Here is a 23840-nt window from a genome sequence, read left to right as displayed (position 1 = left end):
CAGAGCTTGTCCTGTGTTGGCCACATGCAAGGCAAATGCCTTACCACTGTGCTATCATACTAGTCCCTGAAGTTGACATTTTGGATAAATTTTTTTGTTTGTTTGTTTCGGGGTCACACCCCATAGTGTTTAGGACTTACTCTTGGCTCTGTGTTCATTGGCTGTTTACTCCTGTCTTGGTAGCATTTGTAGGTTATAATTTATAGTTTTCCCTCAAATTATCTTTGTTTGCTTTCACCTTTCTGCTAAAGATTTAAATAAACTTTGAGAGCTGCAGAGAGAGGAATCACTATTGGACTCTTTCCTCTTCAGCCGAGCTCCACTAGATCTGAGAATTTTATTTTCTTTTTCTCATTTAAACTCCAAAGATATTTCAACACTTGAGACTTGGTTTTTGGTCTATTAGGTCACTCTTTATAAATAAAATTTAAAAAATTTCAAAACAAACCACAGACTCAACAACAGACTATTTTTATAGCCAACAGAGAAATAATCATGACTGGATCCTTTATAATAATCTTGCTGTAATTTAACGACTAAAGGAAAAGAAAAGATCTTTAGGTTATTATAGCTGCCTATGAGGAAGGGCTTGATTTGGGAGGAAGAGAGGGTGGTTGGTTCTCACCCAACTCTGTGCTTGGGATCTCACAGAGCTAGGCATAGATTCAGGCCAGCTATATTTGAAAATGAAGTCTTAGCCCTGTGCCGTCTCTCATGCTCAGTCTTGGACCTTAAGTGTAATAACTTAGGTTCTCATTCACGAAAAGAAAAGTCACATCCACCAAATTCCAGTGATCAAGATGATCACTGCTGGTGCTGAGGTCATGAGTGGGTTTGGTCCACCTACCTTTTTGCTCTTGATATTGTGGCTCAGGAGTCGGCACTGATGGCATGTGAGGATCTAATGGTCTATCATCCCACTAATGAGGAAATGACCCTGTGAGGCATAGGTGCTAATCACATGATGCAATGGCAATGCAGCTGCTGTTTCTTGGGCTCTGCTCTGGAGGGTCAGAATAAATGACACCTCAGTTCGGGTTGTTTCTTCTAAAAGGAGGCGGTCACCATGCTGCTGGTGGTAGATGTTTTCTACAGGGACGGCTCTGCTTCCTAATCAGAGTGAAATCTCTGGCCAGAGTCGGGGCAAAAATTCCCTTGTTCTGGGGCATCAGGCTGCGTGTGGAGCTGGTGTTGGCACTGTCGGCGACTGTCTGTAAGCTTTTCTCCCTTTGCTTTCTTGTTTCATCTTTCCATGCTTTCTCTGGGACACGTGTGTTGGTCCCTCCTTGTTCCCAACCCAAGTTGTACCTGTGCCATCTCTGCCAGCTTGGGATCTGTCCATTTGTGTGGGTTGATCTGGGGGCAGGTGGGTGGCTTGAACCCAGCTGGGCTGGAAGTTTGCCCATGTTCAGACCAGAGCATCGGGCAAGAGCTGGTCCAGGAGTTTGCACGAAGCAGGGACACTTGAGCTCCTGTGTCCCTGGTCAGTCATGTCTGCACAGACCAGTCACCTGCCACATGACTGGAGCCTCATTCTGGTGAGGCCTAGGGTGGGTGCCTTCATGGGGCATTGCTGCCCCCACAGTTGTTTGCTGCCTTCCCCACAGTGACCCACAATCCTCCATGTGTGTGAATGGCAGCACAGTGAGACTTGGCCTCTGACAGTCACTTGATGGAGGACTTGGGATTCAGAACTGCCCAATCTCTGCCACTGAGTGCCTCTTCCTTCCCACAGGGTGCAAACGCGCTGGTCACCTACAGCATTGTCAGTGGCGCAGAGGACAGTTTCCGCATCGATCCTCAGTCCGGGGAGCTGCTGGCTGCACGGCGGCTGGACCGGGAACGCCGCTCCAAGTATTCGCTGCTGGTGCGAGCAGACGATGGGGTGCAGTCCTCTGACATGAGGGTCAACATCACTGTCAGTGATGTCAATGATCATGTGCCCACCTTCTCGAGGCCTGTGTACTCCTTTGATGTGCCTGAGGACACTGCCCCAGGTAGGCACCTGTGGCTGTGTGGAAGGAGTAGGGACAGGGCTGACTGAGCCCTCTGTGTCTGTTCTCTCTCCTGTGTCTGTCCCTGAAAACCTGGGAGGCTTTTCTCTGAGTTCACTTGTATTTATCTTTATCCTTATTTGTTAGGTTTGGGGTCATATCCGATGTTGCTTAGGGCTGACTCCTGGCTCTGTGCTCAGGGATCAGGCCTAGTGGGGCTTAGGGGACAATATGGGGTGCTGGGGATTGAACACCCTCATCTCTGTGCTGTCTTCTGGGCTTATTTCCACTTTATATGTTTGTAATAGTGTATAGCGGGAGCAAAGAAATACCAGAAAAGCTGTGGATGGGCATAGAAGCTTGTCAGGTGTGGGCTGGGCACAGCTGGGCCCATGTTGGCTCAGCCCTTTGCCCTGGGACAGAGACAGTGCAGGCTCCTCTGTATTGCCCATATGGGGTGGGGTGGGGTTTTGGGAGCTGGAGTCAGCACAGTCTCAGTCCAGACTCATAGGGTCGCAGGTTTGCCAGGAACCTTTGGGTGGGCGAGCAGTGAGGCTCTTCTGAGTCCCATGGAGAGCCCCGGGAGGGTGGCCTCATGAGGTCACAGTGTCTCCCTCCTCCCACCTCATATGTTCTGCCTGCTGAGTTCCTCCAGACACTGCCAGCTGACCAATTGCCAGCTGACCAGCTCTCCTCAGTCCAGCCTGAACCCAATCATTATTGCTGGGCAGTGGCCAAGGGCTCAGGTCCATTCAGGAAAGTGGAGAGAAACCATGCATTGGGCTATGCTGCCCCTCCAGTGTGATGGGACCAACACTGACCCTAGTGTGGAATCTGCAGTGCATGTGCATATGTGACATGTACATCTAACACATGCCATGCAGTGTATACATGTACCATGTACTCACACATGTGTGCACCTGCCACACATCTGTTCAGGACACACACAACACATGTAAAACAACACATATCACATGTGATACATGTCTACAAACGTGCATATGTGACACCTATCTACTAGTACACAGTGCAACAAATATATATTGTGTGTGATACATGTTGACACATAGCAACACATGACAAGTCTACATATGTGAACACATCTATATGAGCACATGTATAATTGGATTTACATGTTTGCACAACATGTGTCTATATGTGACACATGTCTAAGGATGTGCGTGTGTGACACGTGTCTATGTGAGTGTGACATGTCTGCATGTGCATTTGTGTGCACACATGTCCTCATACCTCCCTGGGCGCACATGTGTTTGTGTGTCTGTGATGCTTTGAGCTAGCCTGGCTCTGCCCACCCTAAACGTCTGTATCTCTGCTCTGTAGGTTCCTTGGTGGCCGCGATTCTGGCCACGGATGAGGACTCAGGCACGAATGGGGAAGTGACGTATGTGGTGAGCGAGGATGATGAGGACGGCCTCTTCTTCCTGAACCCCGTGACGGGTGTCTTCAACTTGACACGTGCCTTGGATTATGAGGCCCAGCAGTTCTACATCCTCACGGTGCGGGCTGAAGATGGCGGGGGTCAGTGGGCCAGTGTGCGGGCTTACTTCAGCGTCCTGGATGTCAATGACAATGCCCCTGTGTTCAGCTCCGACTCCTACAGCACCTCTGTCATGGAGAACCTGCCCGTGGGCTCTGCTGTGCTGGTGTTCAACGCCAGCGATTCAGATGCAGGTGAAAGGCTGGTGCTTTTGGGGGCTGTGGGAGCTGATTATGCTGGGGGAATGGGGAGGTGAAGCCGAGAAGCTTCTGACATTCTCTGTAGGGACCTGGGTGGATTCAGTAAGCACCGTCTGGCTCTCATTCAGCATGCCAGTGCCCATGTGTGGCTGCTCTTTAACACACATTATGCACCACGTCCACTTTGCCCTCCCTGCACATGGTGATCTCAACGCTGCATGATGTACCTTAGGAGAGCAACTTTGTGACTTATGTCAGATGGGTAAAAGTCATTCTTTCATGTTTTTTTTTTTGTTGTTGTTGTTGTTTTGGGGCCACACTCAGCAGTGCTCAGGTCTTACTCCTGGTTCTACACTTAGGAATCACTCCTGGCAGGCTTGGGGTACCATATGGGATCTGAGGATAGAACCCAGGTAGGCTGCATACAAGGCAAATAGCTGTGCAAACCCACTGTGCTATTGGTTCAGTCCTTCATGGGCTTCTTTAACATAGGATGGAGACACTGAGAAACAGGAAAAACCAGATTCTAAGGAACAGTGAGGCGCATGCGATGAATGATTTGTGCCCCCTCAACATTGCTGACCATCTTTAGGGAACTGGGTGACCTTGGTGTAGTAAATGTTTCAGGTCTGAAGCTCATCATCTAAGTGAGTGGGGACCTTATCTGGACCCCACCCGTGTTTGATAGCCACTAATTGCAAAAGCATTTGATGGGCTTTGCCTTAAAGGCCACTCATAGACCTTCTCCTGCTCTGGTAATGCACATGGCAGAAAGCTCATCTTTCTTTTTGTTTGTTTGTTTGTGTTTGGTCCACACCAAATTGCAGCACACCAAAGTGTTGCTCAGGGGTGATTCCTGACTCTGCACTCAAAAACTTCTTGGTAGGCCCAGGGAACCGTATGGGATACCAGGAATAGAACCCAGGCCAGCCACTTACAAGACAAACACCCACCCCACAATACTATAGCTCCAACCCGCTTTCTATTCTAAGGGTCCACATCCAGCTACCCGAAGGCTTGTGAGTGAGCTGCCATTTGTTGGGTGGTTGGTCCAGAGAGAAAGAGAAGGAACTAGGCAAAGTAGCGAGGTCACTTCATGCTGCTGTTCCCTCCCTGGGAAGCTCCTGGCCAGATAGCACCTCCCAGGGATTTTTGAGATTTGTCATTTTAATTGTGCTGATGCAATTTCAGAGAATGTTTCCCAGTTATGTGGGGTTTGAATGCCTTTATCAGTCATTTTCTCTGCAGGACACAACTCCTTCCTCTAGGAGTTCCAAGGGCAGTGATAAGACCACATCCCATGACCCTGCTGGTTGGGCACTGCTTCCTGGTAGATCTACTCCAAGTGTCTCCCAAATAACCTGTAGGATTAGAGATTCCTGGGGTGGGGGGTGTCTCTCATCCAGACAGTACTAGAGCAGTGACCCCTGTTCTGGGAGGGAGAAGCTGTGTCTGAGAATAGACAATGTTTTATCTTATCTGGGTATAGGACCTCTCAGATTTTTTCCCCTAAATATTTAGGACTTGCAGCCAAGAGCTGGGTAAGAAAAAATATTTTACTGTTTCCACCAGGTCAGAACTGTATGTCATCATGAGTGTGGTTAAATACTCTAGGGAACTCAGAGCTAGTACAGTGGGTGAGGTGCTCACCTTACATGTGGTCAGTCTGGGTTTAATCCTGGTACCCCACATGGTTCCCTGAGCACCTGTAGGAGGAATCCCTGAGCATAGAGCCAGGAGTAAGGCCTGAGCACTGCCAGGTGTGGTCTCTAATAAAGACAGTGTTATGTGGAAATGTATAGGGATAGGTAGATAGGACCCTCAAGAGTTTACTCTAGCTTGGGCGATTAGATGGTAGAATCTCAGGTGTCTCTGAGGCCCATCACTAATGCTAACACACTGTGAACATGGCAGCTCGGAGCCTGGGCTGGGTTTTGGGTCCAGGCTCCACTGCCCTATGGGACAGGCTCTGGTCTCCTGCAGGGCCAGGGTGCAGGAGAAAGTCAAGTTCTAGGTCAATGCAGGCCCATCATGAAGGCCCTGAGGAAGGGGAATTGGCTGTCACCACAGACTACACACATTAGGGCTAGGATCTGGGGGCCTCCTTCTCTTCTTTTTTTTTTTTTTGTTTTGTTTTTTGTTTTTTTGGGTCACACCCAGTGGCGCTTATGTGTTACTCCTGGTTCTGTGCTTAGAAATCACTCCTGGCAGGCACAGGGAACCATATGGGATGCTGGAATTCGAACCCCCAGCCATCCTGATCGGATGGGTGCAAGGCACACCTCCTACTGCTGTGCTATTCCTCCACTCCCTCCCTTTCATCAGATCTGCACTCAGTGACTGGGGAGACACTCCCCCCCCCACTTTATGTCCCTAGAGTTGACTGGTATGTGAATCATTCCTAGTCTTGTCCCTTCAGATTGCAGGACCATCTTAGGTGCTTTGCTGATCGGTCAGTCAGTGTCTCTATGACAGTCCTTACCTCCTCCTTCTATTACAGGAGTCAACTCTGAGCTGGCCTACAGCATCATGTCAGGGGACAGCCTGGGCCAATTCTCTGTGGACCAGGATGGACAGTTGTGTGTCCTGAAGCCCCTGGACCGGGAGGCTCAGTCCTTCTACAACCTGGTGGTACAGGCTCATGACCTGGCACTGCCACCCAGCCCACGGCTCACCAGCACTGCTCTGGTGTCCATCATCTTGCTGGACGTCAATGACAATGCACCCACCTTCCTGTCTCCCCGGCTGACCTTCGTGCCTGAGAACACTCCTGTTGACACTGTGGTCTTCAGAGCCCAGGCTGTGGACCCTGACAGTGGCCCCAACAGCTATGTTGAGTACGCCCTGTTAGAACCCTTGGATGGCCCCTTTCGCGTGGGTACTATCGATGGACAAGTATGGCTGAGTGGCCAGCTGGACCGCGAGCAGGTATCCAACTACACGCTTACCATATTGGCCACCGATAAGGGACAGCCCGCCCTGTCCTCATCCACCGAGGTGCTGGTACAGGTGTTGGATGTGAACGACAACAGCCCTGTGTTTGCTCAGGTGTCCTTCCAAGTGGACATCCCAGAAGACATACTCACAGGTGCTGACCTCATGCAGGTGCATGCCAGCGACGCGGACGAGGGTGCCAATGGGCAGGTGCGCTACAGCATCACAGCTGGAGATGCACGGCAGGACTTCAGGATCGACTCAGTCACAGGTGCCCTCTCAGTGGCCAAGCCCCTGGACCGGGAGAGGACCCCCAAGTATGTACTGACTGTCCAGGCCTCTGACCGTGGCAGCCCACCCAGGGTGGACAGCTGCACAGTCCTCATCTCTCTGCTGGATGTCAACGACTTCGTGCCCGTGTTTGATCTCTCCCCATATTCCATCCACATCCCCGAGAACCTTGGTGCTGAACCCAGGACCATCCTGCAGGTCAGTGAATCTTGCAGGTGGCTGGACTCAGTCCTGCCGGCTCCTGTCTCTGTCCCCAAGGGCTGAAGCACAGTAACAAGGCAGTCATGACCTGAAGTCATGCTGGGGTACATGGCTGAGGGGGTGCATGGCTGAGGGAGTGCACAGATAAGGGGGTTCAGGGTTGAGGGGGTGCATGGCTGAGGAGATGCACAGCTGTCCTGGGGTGCGTGGCTGCATAGTGCTGGTCTGTGGCTTTCACACATGCACAGGTGATACAGGGGTGATGCCAATTGGTGCAAACTGAAATGTGGGAGGGCAGAGAATTCTAAGCCTCTCTTTATCCTCCCAGCCTGTAGTTGTATCCCTTGGAGAGGGGTCTGTACCCCACTTCCTTTCCTAGGCTGGTGTCACCATGGTATACAGTGATTGGTGCCTTGGGGGTTCAGGGTTCAGGGACCTTCTCTGAATTCCTCTACATGGGTACCCCTGTCTTCATACCCTGTGCTCACAAGGCCTTGATCTCCTGTGTCTGTTGTACTTTGATTTCACGGGATTTATTGTACTTTAATTCTGTGTGTTCGTGGCATTTGGTGTTGAGGTGCTCCTTTGCATTTCATCTGGGGATTCTGTGCATATCTGACCTCAGGCGTTGCTGAGATTGACTTCACCTCCATCTTGGGGTCCTGGAATGCAGTGGGTGGCTCCTGTCTCCTCAGCCATGTCTCTGTCCCTCAGGTGGTGGCGAGGGACGATGACCAGGGTGCTAACAGCCAGCTGTCCTACATGCTGGCAGGTGGGAATGCCGCCTTCACACTCTCAGCCAGTGGCGAACTGCGAGTCACTCAGAACCTGGACCGGGAGGCTGAGGCGCTCTTTGTGCTGATGATCACGGCCAGTGATAAAGGTGCGTGTCCCCTCACCCAATGTTGTGGTGGGCCAGTGATGAAGGTGCGTGTTCCTTCACCCTATGTCGTGGTGCGGCAGCAAATCTTGGGCATGTTCAGGCAAACTTTGGGGCCCTGTGCAGGTGACATGTCCCTCCTTCCAGGGCTGGAATGGGGGACAGCTGCCACCCCCTGAGCTGAACATGAATTTGAGCCCAGCACTGAGGCCTCAGGAGGCCTGAACCCCTGGGGTTCTTATTGAGAAGGCGCCTACAGTATTCCCCTGGTCTGGTGGCCTGTCCTGGGAGAGTCAGGGTCCAAGGCCAGAAGTATCTGAGGGGTGTGCATGCAGCTATGGGTGTAGAGATGAGTCATCGTTGAGTATAGAAATAAGGCAGACCATGAATAACCAGACCATGAATAACCAGAACATGAACATCAGACTATCGTTAACTAGGCCATGAGAACCAGACCATGAGCACTATTCAATGAGCACTGGTTCATGAACACTGTTGCTTCTCCTGGCTTGGCAGCCCTAAGAATCCAGATATTCCCTGAGGTGGTGCTGAATGTGCTGATGGCCTTGGGTCTTGCTGCTGGCTCAGGGCTTTGTTACTATGGTCCGGGAGTGGATGGGGCTTGACCCCAAGACCCGGGTGCCTGTGATGGCCCTTTTCTGGCCCTCACGTGTATCACAGTTTTTGGAAGTGTTTCCCAGGTGGTTGTAGTGGGATCCTTGAAGCCAGGAGCCTGGGCTGTGTCCTGTCCACCAGAATTTGGGGCACAGGGCTCTGTGGACTTGGGGAATAGAGATCTGTGTCCTTCCCTTTGCATCTTTCCTGAACTAGGGGCAGTGTTGGGGGCTTGAGCACTCTGGGAGCAGGGACTAGGTTGGGGACCTGAGCTCTGTGAAGCTGAGCCCTACCCCACACAGCACACTCTGGGAGCCAGCCTGACAGGACTTGAAGGCATCTTGGGCTGATCTCAAGGCCAGGTCAGTGGTGGGTCTGTGAAGACTCGGCAGGGGTGGCCGGGGTCTCGTTGCTATGGCCTCTCTGGAGCGAGGTGAGGGGCTGGCAGTTTTGTTCCTGCCCAGGTGACCCTTCCCTTTGCTCCTTGTAAGTGCTCCCTGATGGGGCTGTCACCGTAGCAACAGCTCAGCCCAGCAGCAGCCCCTAAATATCTGGTTGGGAGGAAATCACATTCCTGCTCCTAGAGAGTTCTGAACTGATCTCAAGGCCATCCCTTGGCCCATGTCTGGAGACTGTCTGCCCAGAACTGCTGTGCTGGAGGTGGACAGCAGGCCACAAATCAGGAAGCTGCACCCCAAGTTCTACTGGTTACTTCTTTGATGGTGACCTTACTGCAAGCAGGAGTCTGAGGCCAGGCTTCATCCTGTTTCCCAGGGTGGTTCCCCCAGAAAAGTGCTCTCTCTGGATGTCTATTGGAAGCTGGGTGTTAGGATAGCACCTGGGACCAGCCCGAGGGGGCAGTGGCTCAGCGCAGTGTGTGATCAGTGTTCCTGGGCTCTAGCAACTGTCCTTCCCTGCTGTCCCCTTGTCTGGGCTGCAGTGGGCAAGTCCAGTTCAAGCCCAGGCAGCAGTGGGACCATGCGGAATCAGGAGAAATGCCCATGAAGGTCTCCTGAGGTCAATTGAGCAGGAGAGGACAAGTCCATAGTCTGTGGAGGGACACAGGGAAGGTCCTCAGAGGAGACCCAGAGCCTCCAGGATACAGGCATCGAAGTTCTGCTGGAACACCTGGGCTGTTTATACTGCCATGTTAGCACAGGTGTAGGCCATGGATCCCCTACACCCGCTACACTGGCAGTACATCCCAGTGCCAGTTCTGCCTTCTGTCCCCCTTCTTACACCCACCGTCTGCACCTCCATGGATTTGCCTCAGATATGAGCAGGCATCCTGTGTCTGTCTCCATGGCCTGGGACGATGAGACCTGGTGATTCACTGCACCATCATGGCCCCTCAGGACCCCAGAACTCTGATTCACCCCCTGCTTCCCACCCCAGCCCCTATGCTTTGTCATTATGCTGCAGCCCCAGCTTCATATATGCATCAGCAGGAGTATGTTCTTGAGGGCCCTTGGCTTGAGATTCACTCCTTGCTTCTCTGGAGACACAGTGCCTGCTGTCTCCTGGCTTTCTCCTGGATCGCAGGGTCACATCAAGGGCCACTTACGAGGGGTTCACATGGGGGGGGGATCCCTTCCTCTTCTTCCTTCCTTCCTCTCTTGTTCCACGCCCTATCCTGGAAAGCCTGTGTGTTCCGTGTTTTGTGAGACTGGTGTTTGTAGGAGAGCCTGGTACTGGAGCCCTTTCCAGCCTTCTGGACCCCATCTTTTTTCTGTGTTGTGCCCTCATCAGTAAATCCTGCAGCCAGAGCTGCAGCATCTGCTGCCCGGGAGGGCTGGAGTAGTAACTCAGGGTGACAGGAGGGTTAAGGAATGACAGAAGCTATTTTTACACAGAACTGTATTTTTCCCTGAGATTGGCATGAATCCCCCCTCCCCTCCTGAAACAGGACATAAATAACCATTTTGCAGTCAGAAGACATTGGAGCTGGGCCAGGCTGGTTTCTTTATTTGGAGATAAGAGATTTACTGGAAGATGGTATAAGGGAGTGGCAGGTCCAGAGAGGCAGTCAGAGGGCAGGGTGTAGGGGCCAGGGCATGGTGGGGAGGCAGAGGGGCCTGATCTCCACCCCACATTTCTCAGTCATTCACCTGACCCCAGAGCAGCGGGGCCTGTAGCTAAGGTCTGAGCTGGGAAATGCTTCTCTGAGTTCCCCACTGTCCACCCACTGATGCTTTCCATGAGCCACAGAAACATCTCAGAAGATTCCCCTGAATGTTTTGTGGTGGGAAACGGTAACTACACTTGGGTGTCCTGAGCCTCAGATTGGAAATGTGGCTCACCCTGCAGCTGCTCCTCTGAGTTTACTGATGCCAAACCAAGGCCCGATGATCAGGAGATGAGCAGGTCCCAAGGCCTGACTCAGATGGGTGAGGGGATCCTATGAAATCACCAGAAGGACCAGCCCGATTCCGAGCATTTCTAATGAAGGACATTTTTCACATGTTGAAAGACTAGTGAATATTCTTGAGCAGAGGTTGCAAATCACTAATGGGGAGAAAACATGATGCCTTTGCAAAGCTTAATCTCAAGAGATTGAAGGGCAAATCACTAGCCTCCTTTCTGTGCTGGGAAGGTGGTGCTGGTGGAATTAAAGTCCATCTGCAGGAGCTGAGTGGGAAGGGGGACCTGGTAAGTGGTTCTCTGTTCAGAAAGGGTCAGTCCTGGGGTGGTGCTTTTCCAGCCAAGGGCCACCATTTCCAAAGGCTCTGGAATGATCATGGCATTTCAGCTTTGTTATGGGAAAATGACAGAGATTCCCTGGTCTCTCATGGCAAATTTTTTTATTAAAAATTAATTTTGATAAATTTATTAAATTTAATAAATTGAATCACCATAAGACACACAGTTGTTTATAATCGAGTTTCTATCATATAATGTCCAACACTGTTGGATTAACTGGGTTCTACCCTACTCAGTATTTGTTTTACACCCCAGATTGTGACCTGGTGTTGGATTACTGGGTTCCTCCTTACTCAGTATTTGTTTTTCATCCGAGGGTGTGGTTTGCTAATAAAAAGCCTTGGTCTCAGTAAAGCTGGGAGCATTCTCCAATCTTCCTCCACTAAGTTGCCTGCCTCTTAGGAGTTGAAGGATTATGTGTTGGAATTTCTGAACCTGTTTTTACCCCCTTTCACTTTGTGGATTATTTCCTGCATCAACATTTCCTTCCAGACCAACTTCTCTCCTGGTCCTGGTTTTGGAGCCTAAGTCTTTCTTATCACAGCACCCTTCACCAGGGCACCTTTTTTTGCCGCTACTGTCCCCAGTTTCCCCCTTGTCTTCCACCCTGCCTGCCTCTATGGTATTTTTCTTCTTCTCATTTCTTCCACTATTTTGGGTTTTTGAGCCACATCCAAAACCACTCAGGGGTTACTCATGCACTCAGAAATTACTCCTGACAGGCTGAGGGATATGGGATATGGGGATCAAACTGGACACCCTATCTGCTGTGCTATCACTGTGGTCCCCTTTTTTGACACTATGCTTCACACTACTTTACTGAGAGATATCATGCATATCACTTTATCCCCTTTTGGCACCCAGTTCTTGTCCAGAGTGATCATTTTCAACTATCATTTCATAGCAATCCTTTCTCTGTCCTAACTGTATCCCCTACTCTTTGTGATAAATATTTTTGGTAATGAAAATTGCACAAAAATAAAGAAAATTGCACAAAAGCTTTGCATCAGACATCCTGACCCCATTTATAACTCAGGCAGCAGAAATTCTGTTTGGCTGTCATGTACATGGGAATGGGCATTACTGTGTGCGTAGCTGTCTTGGACCAGAATTTTGTTTCTCAGGCTGGTAAGAGCAGCTGTTTTCTACCTTTCCCTTATCTGTAGCACCTTAAGTAATACCCTGAGCCATTTATTTAAGTCATATTTTTTGACTTGGTTACTCATTAGTAGGAAAAGCTCTTCCAAATTAACTTTCATGCATATAGCTTTGGTATTTTTGTTTGTTTGCTTGTTTGTTTGGGTCACACCTGGCAGCGCTCAGGGCTTACTCCTGGCTCTGTGCTCAGAAATCGCTCCTGATAGGCCTGGGAGACCATATAGGATGCAGGGAATCGAACCCAATTCATCCCTGGTTGGCCTCATGAAAGGCAAACACCCTATCACTATACTACCTCTCTGGCCCATATATATATATGTGTGTGTGTGTGTGTGTGTGTGTGTGTGTGTGTGTGTGTGTGTGTGTGTGTGTGTGTGTGTGTGTATGTGTGTGTGTGTATGTATATATCTATATAAATGTATATATACATATATATATTCTTAAGATTAAAATAGAAGAGTGCTTTAGCTTCCAAAATGCCAAGAACTAGAATTGCTATTATATTGCACAGAATTAAAATTTGGTAGAATAAATTTGACCCACATTTCACTTCATATAAGTAATAACTCTGAGAAGTTTTAGGGAAACACAACTTTGAAATGAGGACAAAATTTAACTTGTCATATTAAAGGAAATGTTTGTATTATCTAATTTTGTATCATTCCTTGGGACCAGAGGGATGGTGCAATGGATAGGATGTTTGCTTTGCATAAGGCCAACCTAGGTTCAAAACTTGGCATTCCAAATGGTGCCCCAAGCCAGGATTCCCCAATGCAGAGCCAGGAGTAACCCCTAAGCACTGAGGGGTTTGGCCCAAAATACCAAAAAAAAGAAAAAGGATCCATTTTTCTGAGAAGGCAGATACCTAAACCTCTCTCAATTTTAAAATCCTATTTTAAATTTTCCAAGCTTTATTTGAATAGCTCTGATTTGATCTCATCAGTGATGTCCAGAGGCAGTACTAGCTGGTACTGGTTCCTAAACTCTGGAGTTAGGAAGACTCTTATAGCATCCCCTCTGCACCTTGGTGCCAAAAATTAGCTTGGAGCTGGTGTGTGTGTGTGTGTGTGTGTGTGTGTGTGTGTGTGTGTGTGTGTGTGTGTGTCTGTTTGTCTCTCTGTCTGTGTGTGTCTGTAAGTATTTGTGTGTGAGTGAGTTTGTTTTAGTGTGTGTGTTTTGTGTGTGTGGTCTCCACTCAAATGCTGTTGGCCTCTCTTGATTCTTAGTTCTTTGAGGCTTTTCAGGATATACCTGTCAGGCCGCTCCTGTGTATTTGCTGTTATGTCTGTGTGTCTGTGTCTATGTATAGTGGCTCACACCTCTAATCTCACGAAGTGAAATGTGAAATTCTGTTCACTTGTTGACCTTATGTGCAGTGCATCCCCTGCACCTCCATCCCTCTACCTCACCCGCCTGAGACTGGTACCTTTTCCATTGCTCTTTGTCCCGAATGCTTGAACTGGCCCTGCTGTGTGTGTGTGTGTGGGGGGGGAGTCACACACTCCCCCACCTCCTTTCTGACTGGATCTGGTTCCCATCAGTGCATCCCGGCTGAGACCACACCTCTTGCCCTGATGTGCCAGAATCCATAATTTATCATCTTCACATCGTCCAAGCCAGACATAACCCCACAGACGGATCCTTTTTAGGGGATGGGGATGTCCCCACTCTCTGCTCTTGTCTGGGCCCAGTCTTCTGCTCAGGCCTGGATTCCCAGGATCCTGTTTCTAGAAGCATTCTGTTGGTCCATTCTTTGGACCAGCAGCCCTGAAAGCACCTGACACATTTCTGGAGAGAGGGACTCAAAGGAGGAGGGTCTGCGCTGCTCCAGGGTGAGCACCCCTGATTGGCAGAGTATGGGCCCCCCTCCTGGCCAGCACTGAATCTCTTCCATGTCTCCAGGCTCCCCTGCACTCACTGGAACAGGGACGGTCAGTATCATTGTTGATGACGTCAATGACAATGCCCCCACCTTCGCCAGCAACACCTACCGCACCAGGGTCCCCGAGGATGCACCCACAGGAACTGACGTGCTCTTGGTGAATGCCTCAGATGCCGATGCAGCCACCAATGCTATCATCAGGTCAGTCCTTTCCCTCACTGGAGCCTGGCACTGAACCTGGCACTGAGTCTGCAGGAGGCGCTGCCCTGGCCACGTGGCCCCCCAGGGGCTGGATCTGAGCCACTGCTGTGCCTGGAGCCAGGAATGAGACTGGCCACCACTGTTCTTGGGCATTGTGTCATTGTCTGGGCCACAGTGAGGGTCTCGGGGCCTGGACACACACTTTGGGCTTTGTTGGAGCATTCGGCACCTCACGTGGGGCACATTTCTTTATCTTTTTGTTTTTGGAGCCACACATGGCAATACTCAGGTTTTCTCCTGCTCTGTACTCAGGATCACCCCTAGCCCTATGCTCAGGTTTACTCCTGGCTTTGTGCTCAGGAATCATTTCTCATGGGCTTGGGGACCATATGGGATGTGGAGAATTGAACCTGGGTTAGCCATGTGCAAGGCAAGTGTCCTACCATTTTACTTTCTCTACAACCCTAAAGATAACTCTTATTTGTGAGTTAAAAATATTTTGTTTTGGGCTCAGAGCTTATTCCTGGGGCCCCTGGAATGCCATGACATCTGCACACGAACATTCATGTCCCAGCTTGTGCTGTGGAGTCCAGCAGGGGCTGGGCTCTGCCTCTCCCATGGTTGAAGTTGATACAATGTGTTCCCGAGGGCCAGGCTTACTCACTGGGAAAGGGACCAGAGGCAGGGGCTGTCCCTGACTTGCTGCTCAGGGCCTTCAGGAGTGAGGAGCTGAGTGGGTCACTTTAGAGGATCCACAAGGCCAGGACCACAAGGCCAGGACCTCTCAGAAAGAGGAGGAATAATTCTAGATCCATGGGACCCCAACCCAGAGGTCATGCCAGAATCTCACCCCAGAAAAATCTCACCTCAGAGACTCAGCTGAGAAACTCAACCCAGATTTTAACCTCCCCAAAATTACCCCAGAAACTCACCTGAGAAATTTATCCCAGATACTCACCCCAGAAACACCCCAGAAACCCACCTCAGATTCTGACTCTCAGATACACTCCAGGACTTCCTCCCAGAGGTAGTGTGGATGACAGGCAGCAGAAAGGCTGGTGGCGGTGTAGACAGCAGATGCTGCCATGTCATGCTGAGTGATCAACCTGCCTTGAGCACTGCTGGTGCCTTGGGAGCTGGTGACTAGGAGGGTCTTGAAGGTTGAGGTTCTCTTTTGGCCTGGGACCTTCTGTCCTGGCTTCCTGTAACCATTCCTGCCTTCTGCTTTAGTTACAGGCTCCTGGGTGGGAACTCACAGTTCTCTGTAAACCCAGCCACGGGCCAGCTCATCACCAGCGCCCTGTTGGACCGGGAGAGCCGTGAGAACTACAAGCTGGTTGTGGTGTGCAGCGATGCTGGCTCCCCTGACTCGCTCTCCAGCTCTGCCACTGTGCAGGTGACAGTGACTGACATCAACGACAACCCTCCCAGGTTCCAGCACCATCCCTACGTCACCCACATTCCAGCGCCTACGCCTCCAGGTAACCAGCAGGGACACCAGACTCACTGCAGACGCTTCCTCATATGTCTCACACATGTTCCTCAGATGCTTCCACATGTGCTTAAGATGCTTTTTATATTCACATACCTCAGAGGCTTCCATACAGTGTCTCACGCTTCTACGCACACCTGCCTCAGACACCTCCACACATATAGTTACCTCAGATACTTTCACACTCGTGTTCCTCAGACACTTCCCCACACACACTTAGCTCAGACACTTCCACACTCATGTTCCTCACACACTTCCACACTTGTGTCCCTCAGATACTTCTACACACTAATGTTCCTCAGACACTTCCACACTCATATATGTTCCTTAGATACTTCCACACACATATTCCTCAGACACTTCCACAATTATGTGTACCTCAGACACTTTTACACTCATATACTCCTCAGACACTTCCACACACGCTTGCCTCAGATACTTCCACACTTGTGGGCCTCAGACACTTCTACACACACATGCCACAGCCTGAGCTAGCAGCTTCTCCCTAGTGCCCTTGTTTGCCCTAAGGAGAGCAAGAAACCTATGAGTGGGGCTCATCCCTGAGGTGGAATGTATTGTACGCTGGTGCTAACCACTGCTGCTCTCCTGTGCTGCAGGCTCCTTTGTCTTTGCCGTCACTGTCACTGATGCTGACAGTGGCCCCAACGCGGAGCTGCACTTCACCCTGTCAGGCCGACACTCAGAACATTTCCACATTGACCCCTTGCGTGGTGCCATCACAGCTGCTGGGCCCCTCCACGGGGCCTCCGAGGTGACGCTTGCTGTGCATGTCCGTGACGGTGGCCTGTCCCCCAAGACTGATTCCACCACTGTGACCATCCGCTTTGTCAACAAGGCCGAGTTCCCCAAAATCCGAGCTGCTGAGCGTACGTTCGTGTTCCCTGAGAACCAGCTGCTGGGCACGCCAGTGACAATGGTGATGGGCTCGTCCTCCAGGGCAGAGCCTGTGTCCTATTACCTCGCTAGCGGCAACCAGGATGCATCCTTCCACATGGACCAGCTCACGGGGCAGCTGTCTATTGGGCGGCCACTGGATTTTGAGAGGACGCATAGTTACGTGGTGTGGGTCGAGGTCCGAGACGGTGGCTTCCCCCCATTCTCGTCCTATGAGAAGCTGGATATTGCTGTCCTGGACGTCAATGACAACCCGCCAGCCTTCCGGGAGGACCCATTTGTGGCAGAGATCTCAGAAAATCTGTCCCCCCGTAAAGTACTAACAGTGTCAGCTACAGACAGGGACAGCGGCCCCAATGGGCAGCTGGGCTATGAGATTGTGAGTGGCAATGCGGCACTGGCCTTCAATATCCACCCGGCCACTGGGGAGGTCCGCAGTTTGTGGCCACTGGACCGTGAGCAGATGGCCCGCTATGAGCTGACCGTGCGTGCTTCCGACAAGGGCTCACCAGGCCGCAGCACCTCTGCTCGTGTGGTCATCCACGTTCTAGATGAGAATGACAATGCACCCCGCTTCTCCCAGATCTTCAGCGCCCATGTCCCCGAGAACTCTCCTCTGGGCTTCACGGTGACGCGTGTCACCACATCGGATGAGGATGTGGGTGCCAATGCTGTGAGCCGCTATGCCATCACGGACCTGTCGCTGCCCTTCTCCATCCATCCCAACACGGGAGACATGGTGGTCAGCCGTCCACTAAACCGGGAGGACACTGATCTGTACCGTGTGCGTGTCTCTGCTCAGGACTCAGGTTGGACTGTGAGCACTGATGTCACCATTGTGGTAACAGATGTGAATGACAACCCACCTCGATTTTCTCAGCCCTCCTACTTCCTTGAGTGCCCCGAGCTGCCTGAGGTAGGCTCTAGGGTGACACGGCTATCGGCCAGCGACCCTGATGAGGGCCCTAATGGGCAGGTATTCTACTACATCAAGTCACAGTCTGAGTACTTCCGGATCAATGCTACGACTGGAGAGGTCTTCAATAAGCAGGCCCTGCGCTTCCAGAATGCCAGCCGCCCTGGCAGTGTCCACGCCAACCGGCACAGCTTCATTGTCACCTGCTCGGATCGTGGTTCCCCAGCTCTGCTCAGCGAGACCACAGTGACCATCCACACGGTGGATAGTAATGACCATGCACCCCGCTTTCTGCAGACACATTACTTCACACCTGTTGCCAAGACCGTGGAACCAGGGACCAGACTGCTGCAGGTGATGGCGCTTGATGAGCATGACTTCGGCCTCAACTCAGAGGTCCAGTACCACTTTGCCAATGACCAGCACCTTGGCCGGTTCCGGCTGGACCTGCACACTGGGTGGCTATCTGTAGCTGCCTCACTGGTGTCTGACCTGAACCGCAACTTTGTGCTACCCGTGATAGCCCAGGACAGGGGGAAGCCTCCCCTTAGTGCACACACCACGGTGAGGGTCCTGGTGACGGAGGAGAACCACCACACTCCTGAATTCTCCCAGAGCCACATCAGCCTCACAGTGCCCGAGAGCCAGAGCGTGGGTACGGCCCTTAGGACTGTGTCAGCTCGGGATCGGGATGCGGCCACCAATGGTGTGGTCCACTATAGCATTGCTGCAGGCAACGGAGACAGCCTCTTTGCCATCAACACCTCCACGGGCGTGCTGACCCTGGCACAGCCGCTTGACTATGAGCTCAGCCCGCAGCATGAGCTGACCGTGCTGGCCACTGATGGTGGCTGGGTAGCACGGACAGGGACCTGCTGGGTGACAGTGCATGTGGCTGATGTCAATGACAATGCGCCTGTGTTCCACCCAGCCCAGTACACGCCCAGTGTGCTGGAGAACGCTCCCAGTGGCACCACTGTGCTACGGCTCAATGCCACTGACGCTGACTCGGGTGCCAACGCTGTGACCGCCTATGCCCTGCAGGCGTCTGACAGTGATCTGTTTGTCATTGACCCCAACACTGGTGTCCTCACCACACAGGGCTTCCTGGACTTCGAGACCAAGCAGAGCTACCAGCTGACGGTCAAGGCCTTCAACGTGCCAGATGAGGACCGCTGTGGTTTTGCTTCGGTGCTAGTGCAGCTTCAGGGTGCCAATGAGTATGTACCGCGCTTTGTGTCCCGGCTCTACGCCTTCCAGGTGTCTGAGGCTGCCGCCCCTGGCACTGTGGTGGGTGAGGTGTTTGCCAGTGATCGTGACCTAGGCCCAGATGGTGAGGTATACTACCTGCTCTTTGGCGCCGGTCGCAAGAAGGGCTTCCAGATCCACCCGCGTACGGGGCGTCTGGTGGTGTCTGGGCGCCTGGACCGGGAGAAGGAAGAGAGGGTGTCCCTGAGGGTGCTGGCCAAGAACGCGGGCAGCATCCGGGGCACTGATGTGGACGAGGTGGTGGTGAACATTACAGTGCTAGACGCCAATGACCCACCGGTGTTCAGCCTGCCCGTCTACACTGTGCAGGTCAGTGAGGCTGTGCCACCAGGCACCCACGTCACCTTTGTCAGCGCCTTCGACTCTGACTCAGTGCCCAGCTGGAGCCGCTTTTCCTATGTTCTGGGCCCCGGCAATGAGCGTGGTGCCTTTTCCATTCACCCGCAGACGGGGCAGATAACCGTCATGGCTGAGCTAGACCGGGAGACACTGCACATGTACAACCTCACTGTGCTGGCTGTGGACACAGGGACCCCTGCTGCCACAGGCAGCACCTCGTTGCTGGTCACCTTGGAGGACATTAATGACAATGGGCCCCAGCTGACAGTCACTGAGGGGGAAGTGCTGGAGAACCAGCCACCAGGGACGCTGGTGCTGAGCCTGCGTGCCACTGACCCCGACCTGCCACCAAATCAGGGCCCCTTCTCCTACCACTTGCTGAGCAGCGGCCCTGGCACAAGCTACTTCAGCCTGAGCCCGTCTGGTGTGCTCAGTACCACCCGTGAGATTGATCGTGAGCAGATCTCCCACTTCCGCCTGGCTGTGGTGACACGGGACTCAGGGGTGCCGCAGATGTCATCCACAGGGACTGTGCATGTTACCGTGCTGGACCAGAATGACAATCCCTCACAGCCAAGGGCCCTGGAGGTCTTTGTGCACTACTTTGGTGCCTCATTTCCTGGTGGTGTTCTGGGCTCTGTGAAGCCCCAGGACCCTGATGTGCAGGACACCTTTCACTGCTCACTCACTTCGGGTGTCCCTAGCCTCTTCAGCATCCCCCGGGGTACCTGTGACCTGAGTGCACAGCCACGGTCAGCAGATGGCACCTTCGACTTGACAGTGTTGAGCAGCGATGGGCTCCATAGTGCTGTGACCAGCAGTGTCCGTGTTTTCTTCATGGGCTTCTCCAATGCCACTGTGGACAGCAGTGTGCTGCTGCGGTTGGCTGTGCCCAGCATTGGAAACTTCCTCACCAACCACTATCTGCACTTCCTGCGCATCGTCAGCTCCCAGCTCACCGGGCTGGGCACAGCCGCACAGCTTTACGGCGCCTTTGAGGATGGTGGCCGGACTTTCTTGCTGGCTGCAGTGCGGCGGGGACATGGGCAATATATGAACCCCAGTGGTGCGGCCACCTTCTTCCAGAGCATCAGGGATGCATTGTTGCGCCAGGGTGGGGTACAGGTGGAGTCAGTGGACCATGACCCTTGTGCCTCCCGCCCGTGCCACCATGGAGGCAGTTGTGTGCGCAGGCTTGCTGTGGGCCCTGCCTTGCACACACACCAGAGCCTCCCAGTCATCCTGGTGGCCCCTGAGCCCCTACCCCCCTTTCTGTGCCAGTGTCCTCCTGGATACACGGACGACCACTGTGAGACTGACATTGATGAGTGCCTCCCAGGCCCTTGCCACAATGGTGGCACCTGCCACAACCTTGTTGGGGGTTTCTCCTGCTCGTGCCCTGATGGTTTCACTGGCCGTGCCTGTGAGCGGGATGTGAATGAGTGTGTGTCTGGGCCCTGCAGGCATGGGGCCATCTGCCAGAACTTCCCGGGTGGCTTCAGCTGTGTCTGCAAGTCAGGCTACACAGGTGAGACTCTGCTGCACTGACTCTACCTGAGGCTGCCTTGGCCAGCCTCCTGCCTTGGCAGGCCTGGGGTGGGTGTGGGCTGGGCAGGTGGAGGCCAGACTGTGCTCTCTGTTGGTGAGTGTATTGCGACACTGGTGGAGAGTTGCTGCTGGGTTCTAGAAGTCAAGAATGATGCACATGAGGCAGGTTAAATTGGTGATGTACAGTAGCAGTTTTGCTCAGTAGCAGCTGGTCTTTGGGATCCCAGGGAGATAGGAGATACCTGCATGCTTCAGTCTCTGCTGTCTATCCATTTGTTCACCTAGCACTCGCCTATCTGGTCATCTATCCATCCATTTGCTCATCTCTCTGCCCATATGCTCATCCATCCATCTTTCCATCCATCGACCTGCCCATCCAACAATCCATCCATCCATCCATCCATCCATCCATCCATCCATCCATCCATCCATCCATCCATCCATCCATCCATCCATCCATCCATCCATCCATCCATCCATCCCTCTGTTCACCCAGCCATTTCTCTATCTACCCAGAACCATACTTGACCCCTGTGGGGTCTGATGCTTCTGTTTCTCCAGAAAGTGGGTGTGTGGCAGGAAACCTAATAGGCACCATGCCTGTCATTTCCCAGGATCCCTTGTGGCCTCACTGGGAATGTACCTGTGATTCTTAACAACACCATGGCAGGCGACAGCTTTTCTTGTGCTTTTGCATAGTCTTGATATAAAAGCTATAAGGCTCTTTGATGCAGATAATCTGATGAGTTCTCTTCATGTGGCCAATGGGAAGCATTATAGAGCATGAGAAAACCCCAGCAGGGTGGCTGGTTGGACTCTCTGGCCCCCTTGCTGGGCAACGGTGCCCTTGATCTGGCTCTGAATGACCATGACTTTGTCCTTTGTAGGGAAAATGTGCGAGTTGTCTGTGAATTACTGTGAATGCAGCCCCTGCTTCAATGGTGGCTCGTGCCAGAGTGGCGTGGACTCCTACTACTGCCATTGCCCCTTTGGTGAGTGGACATAGTTGGCTGCAGGGTCACCTTATCCGTGGGGTGCTGTGGAGGGCTGAGGGCTGACAGGACTGTCTGTCCACGGGCAGAGTGTTTGGCCTAGGGAGAAGCTGAAGACCATGAACATGGCTCATTCCCTCAGGCTCTTCCATGCCATTGCCTTCTTTCAGCCTGGACTGTGCCCTCAGCTGCCCCATTGGTGTCGTTCCATGCATGTTTCCGTGCATGAGTACCCAGAGCTATGCTCAGATTCTCTTTCCAGTTGAACTTAGATCTGAATGCACCACTGAGTGGGAGTTACCCACCAGACCTGCCCTTTTCCTATGAGGCTTTTGCCTACACTGCCAGGTGATACCAGGACTTAGGTCAGCATGTCCTCCTGAAGGGGATCACTGGCACCTCTGCCCACACATGCACTGTCCCCCAATGTGTGGTTCCAGGGGGCAGTTCCAGGGCTCTATTAGCTGTGGTTCATTCTAGGGTTGCCAAGAATACTGAGAAATTTCATCTGAATGTGGGAGAGAGGGAAAATGAGAGAGAGAGAGAGGGAGAGAGAGAAGAGAGTGAGAGGAGAGAGAGAAGGGGAGAGACAAGGCGAGAGATAAGGGGAGAGAGAGAGACCTAGAGCACAGTACAGCACAGCACAGCAGGGATGGTAGTATCCTTGCACATGAGTGACCAGGGTTGATTCCCAGCACCCTATGTAGTCTTCTGAGTCCTCCAGGAGTGATCCCTGAGCACATAGCCAGGAGTAAGCCCTGAGCACCACCAGATGTGGATCCAAAACAACTAGATTGAGGGGCTGAAGCAATAGCATAGTGGCTAAGTGTTTGCCTTGCATGCAACTGACCTGGTCCTCTGGGCAATTCCAGGAGTAATCCCTAAGCACTGAAAGGTGTTTCCCAAGCAAAAAAAAAAATTAATCTAAAAAAAGCAACATATTATTTTTCCACAGTAATAGATTTTATTTATTTATTTTTTGTTCTGGTTTTTGGGTCACACTCAGTGGCACTCAGGGGTTACTCCTGGTTCTGTGCTCAGAAGTCTCTCCTGGCAGGCTCAGGGGACTATATAGGATGCCAGGATTTGAACCGGGGTCAGTCCTGTATTAATTGTGTGCAAGGCAAATGCCTTACTACTGTGCTATCTCTCTGGCCCCAGTAATAGAGTTTTTTTTTTTCCGGGCCACACCTGTTTGATGCTCAGGGGTTACTCCTGGTTAAGTGCTCAGAAATTGCCCCTAGCTTGGGGGGACCATATGGGACACCGGGGGTGGGGGTGGGGGTGGGAGATTGAACCTCGGTCCTTCCTTGGCTAGCGTTTGCAAGGCTGACACCTTACCTCTAGCGCCACCTCGCCGGCCCCATAAGAGTTTTTAATGTTTTTGTTTTTCTTTTCTTTTTTTTTGGGGGGGGGCACACCTGGTGATGCTCAGGGGTTACTCCTGGCTATGCACTCAGAAATTGCTCCTGGCTTGGAGGACCATATGGGATGCTGGGAGATCAAACTGTGGTCCGTCCTCGGCTAAGGTGGGCAAGGCAGACAGATGCCTTACCACTTGTGCCACTGCTCTGGCCCCTAATGTTTTTTTTGATCCTGTATTTTAAAAGTTTGTGATATATAAATTTAATATAAGAATATGTAAAATGTATTAATTTTAAATTTCTATATCATGGACTTTTAAAGTAAAGAATTTAATATATATGACTCATGTGCATAAACAATATAAATCTTGTATAATATATTGTACATATAAATATTTGTTATAACACATGTGCTTCAATAATTAGCTTTTCTTTACCTTTAGTGGATGAT

At 51.8% G+C, this 23840-nt stretch overlaps 1 protein-coding gene across 1 annotated transcript in view; it reads left to right on the top strand.

Moving 5' to 3' along the window:
- FAT4 (FAT atypical cadherin 4) overlaps nucleotides 1-23840 on the top strand; it is a 72304-nt gene that overhangs the window by 31495 nt on the left and 16969 nt on the right. The window contains exons 3-10 of the mRNA XM_049770880.1: nucleotides 1736-1997; nucleotides 3336-3686; nucleotides 6193-7115; nucleotides 7833-8001; nucleotides 14374-14554; nucleotides 15785-16035; nucleotides 16664-21013; nucleotides 21921-22025. Of these exons, the coding sequence (XP_049626837.1) occupies nucleotides 1736-1997; nucleotides 3336-3686; nucleotides 6193-7115; nucleotides 7833-8001; nucleotides 14374-14554; nucleotides 15785-16035; nucleotides 16664-21013; nucleotides 21921-22025 (6592 nt within the window). The remainder of the gene's footprint in view (nucleotides 1-1735; nucleotides 1998-3335; nucleotides 3687-6192; nucleotides 7116-7832; nucleotides 8002-14373; nucleotides 14555-15784; nucleotides 16036-16663; nucleotides 21014-21920; nucleotides 22026-23840) is intronic.

This window comes from Suncus etruscus, chromosome 3 (assembly GCF_024139225.1).
Source record: "Suncus etruscus isolate mSunEtr1 chromosome 3, mSunEtr1.pri.cur, whole genome shotgun sequence".
Classification (NCBI taxonomy): domain Eukaryota; kingdom Metazoa; phylum Chordata; class Mammalia; order Eulipotyphla; family Soricidae; genus Suncus; species Suncus etruscus.
This window is presented reverse-complemented; position numbering and strand designations above follow the sequence as displayed.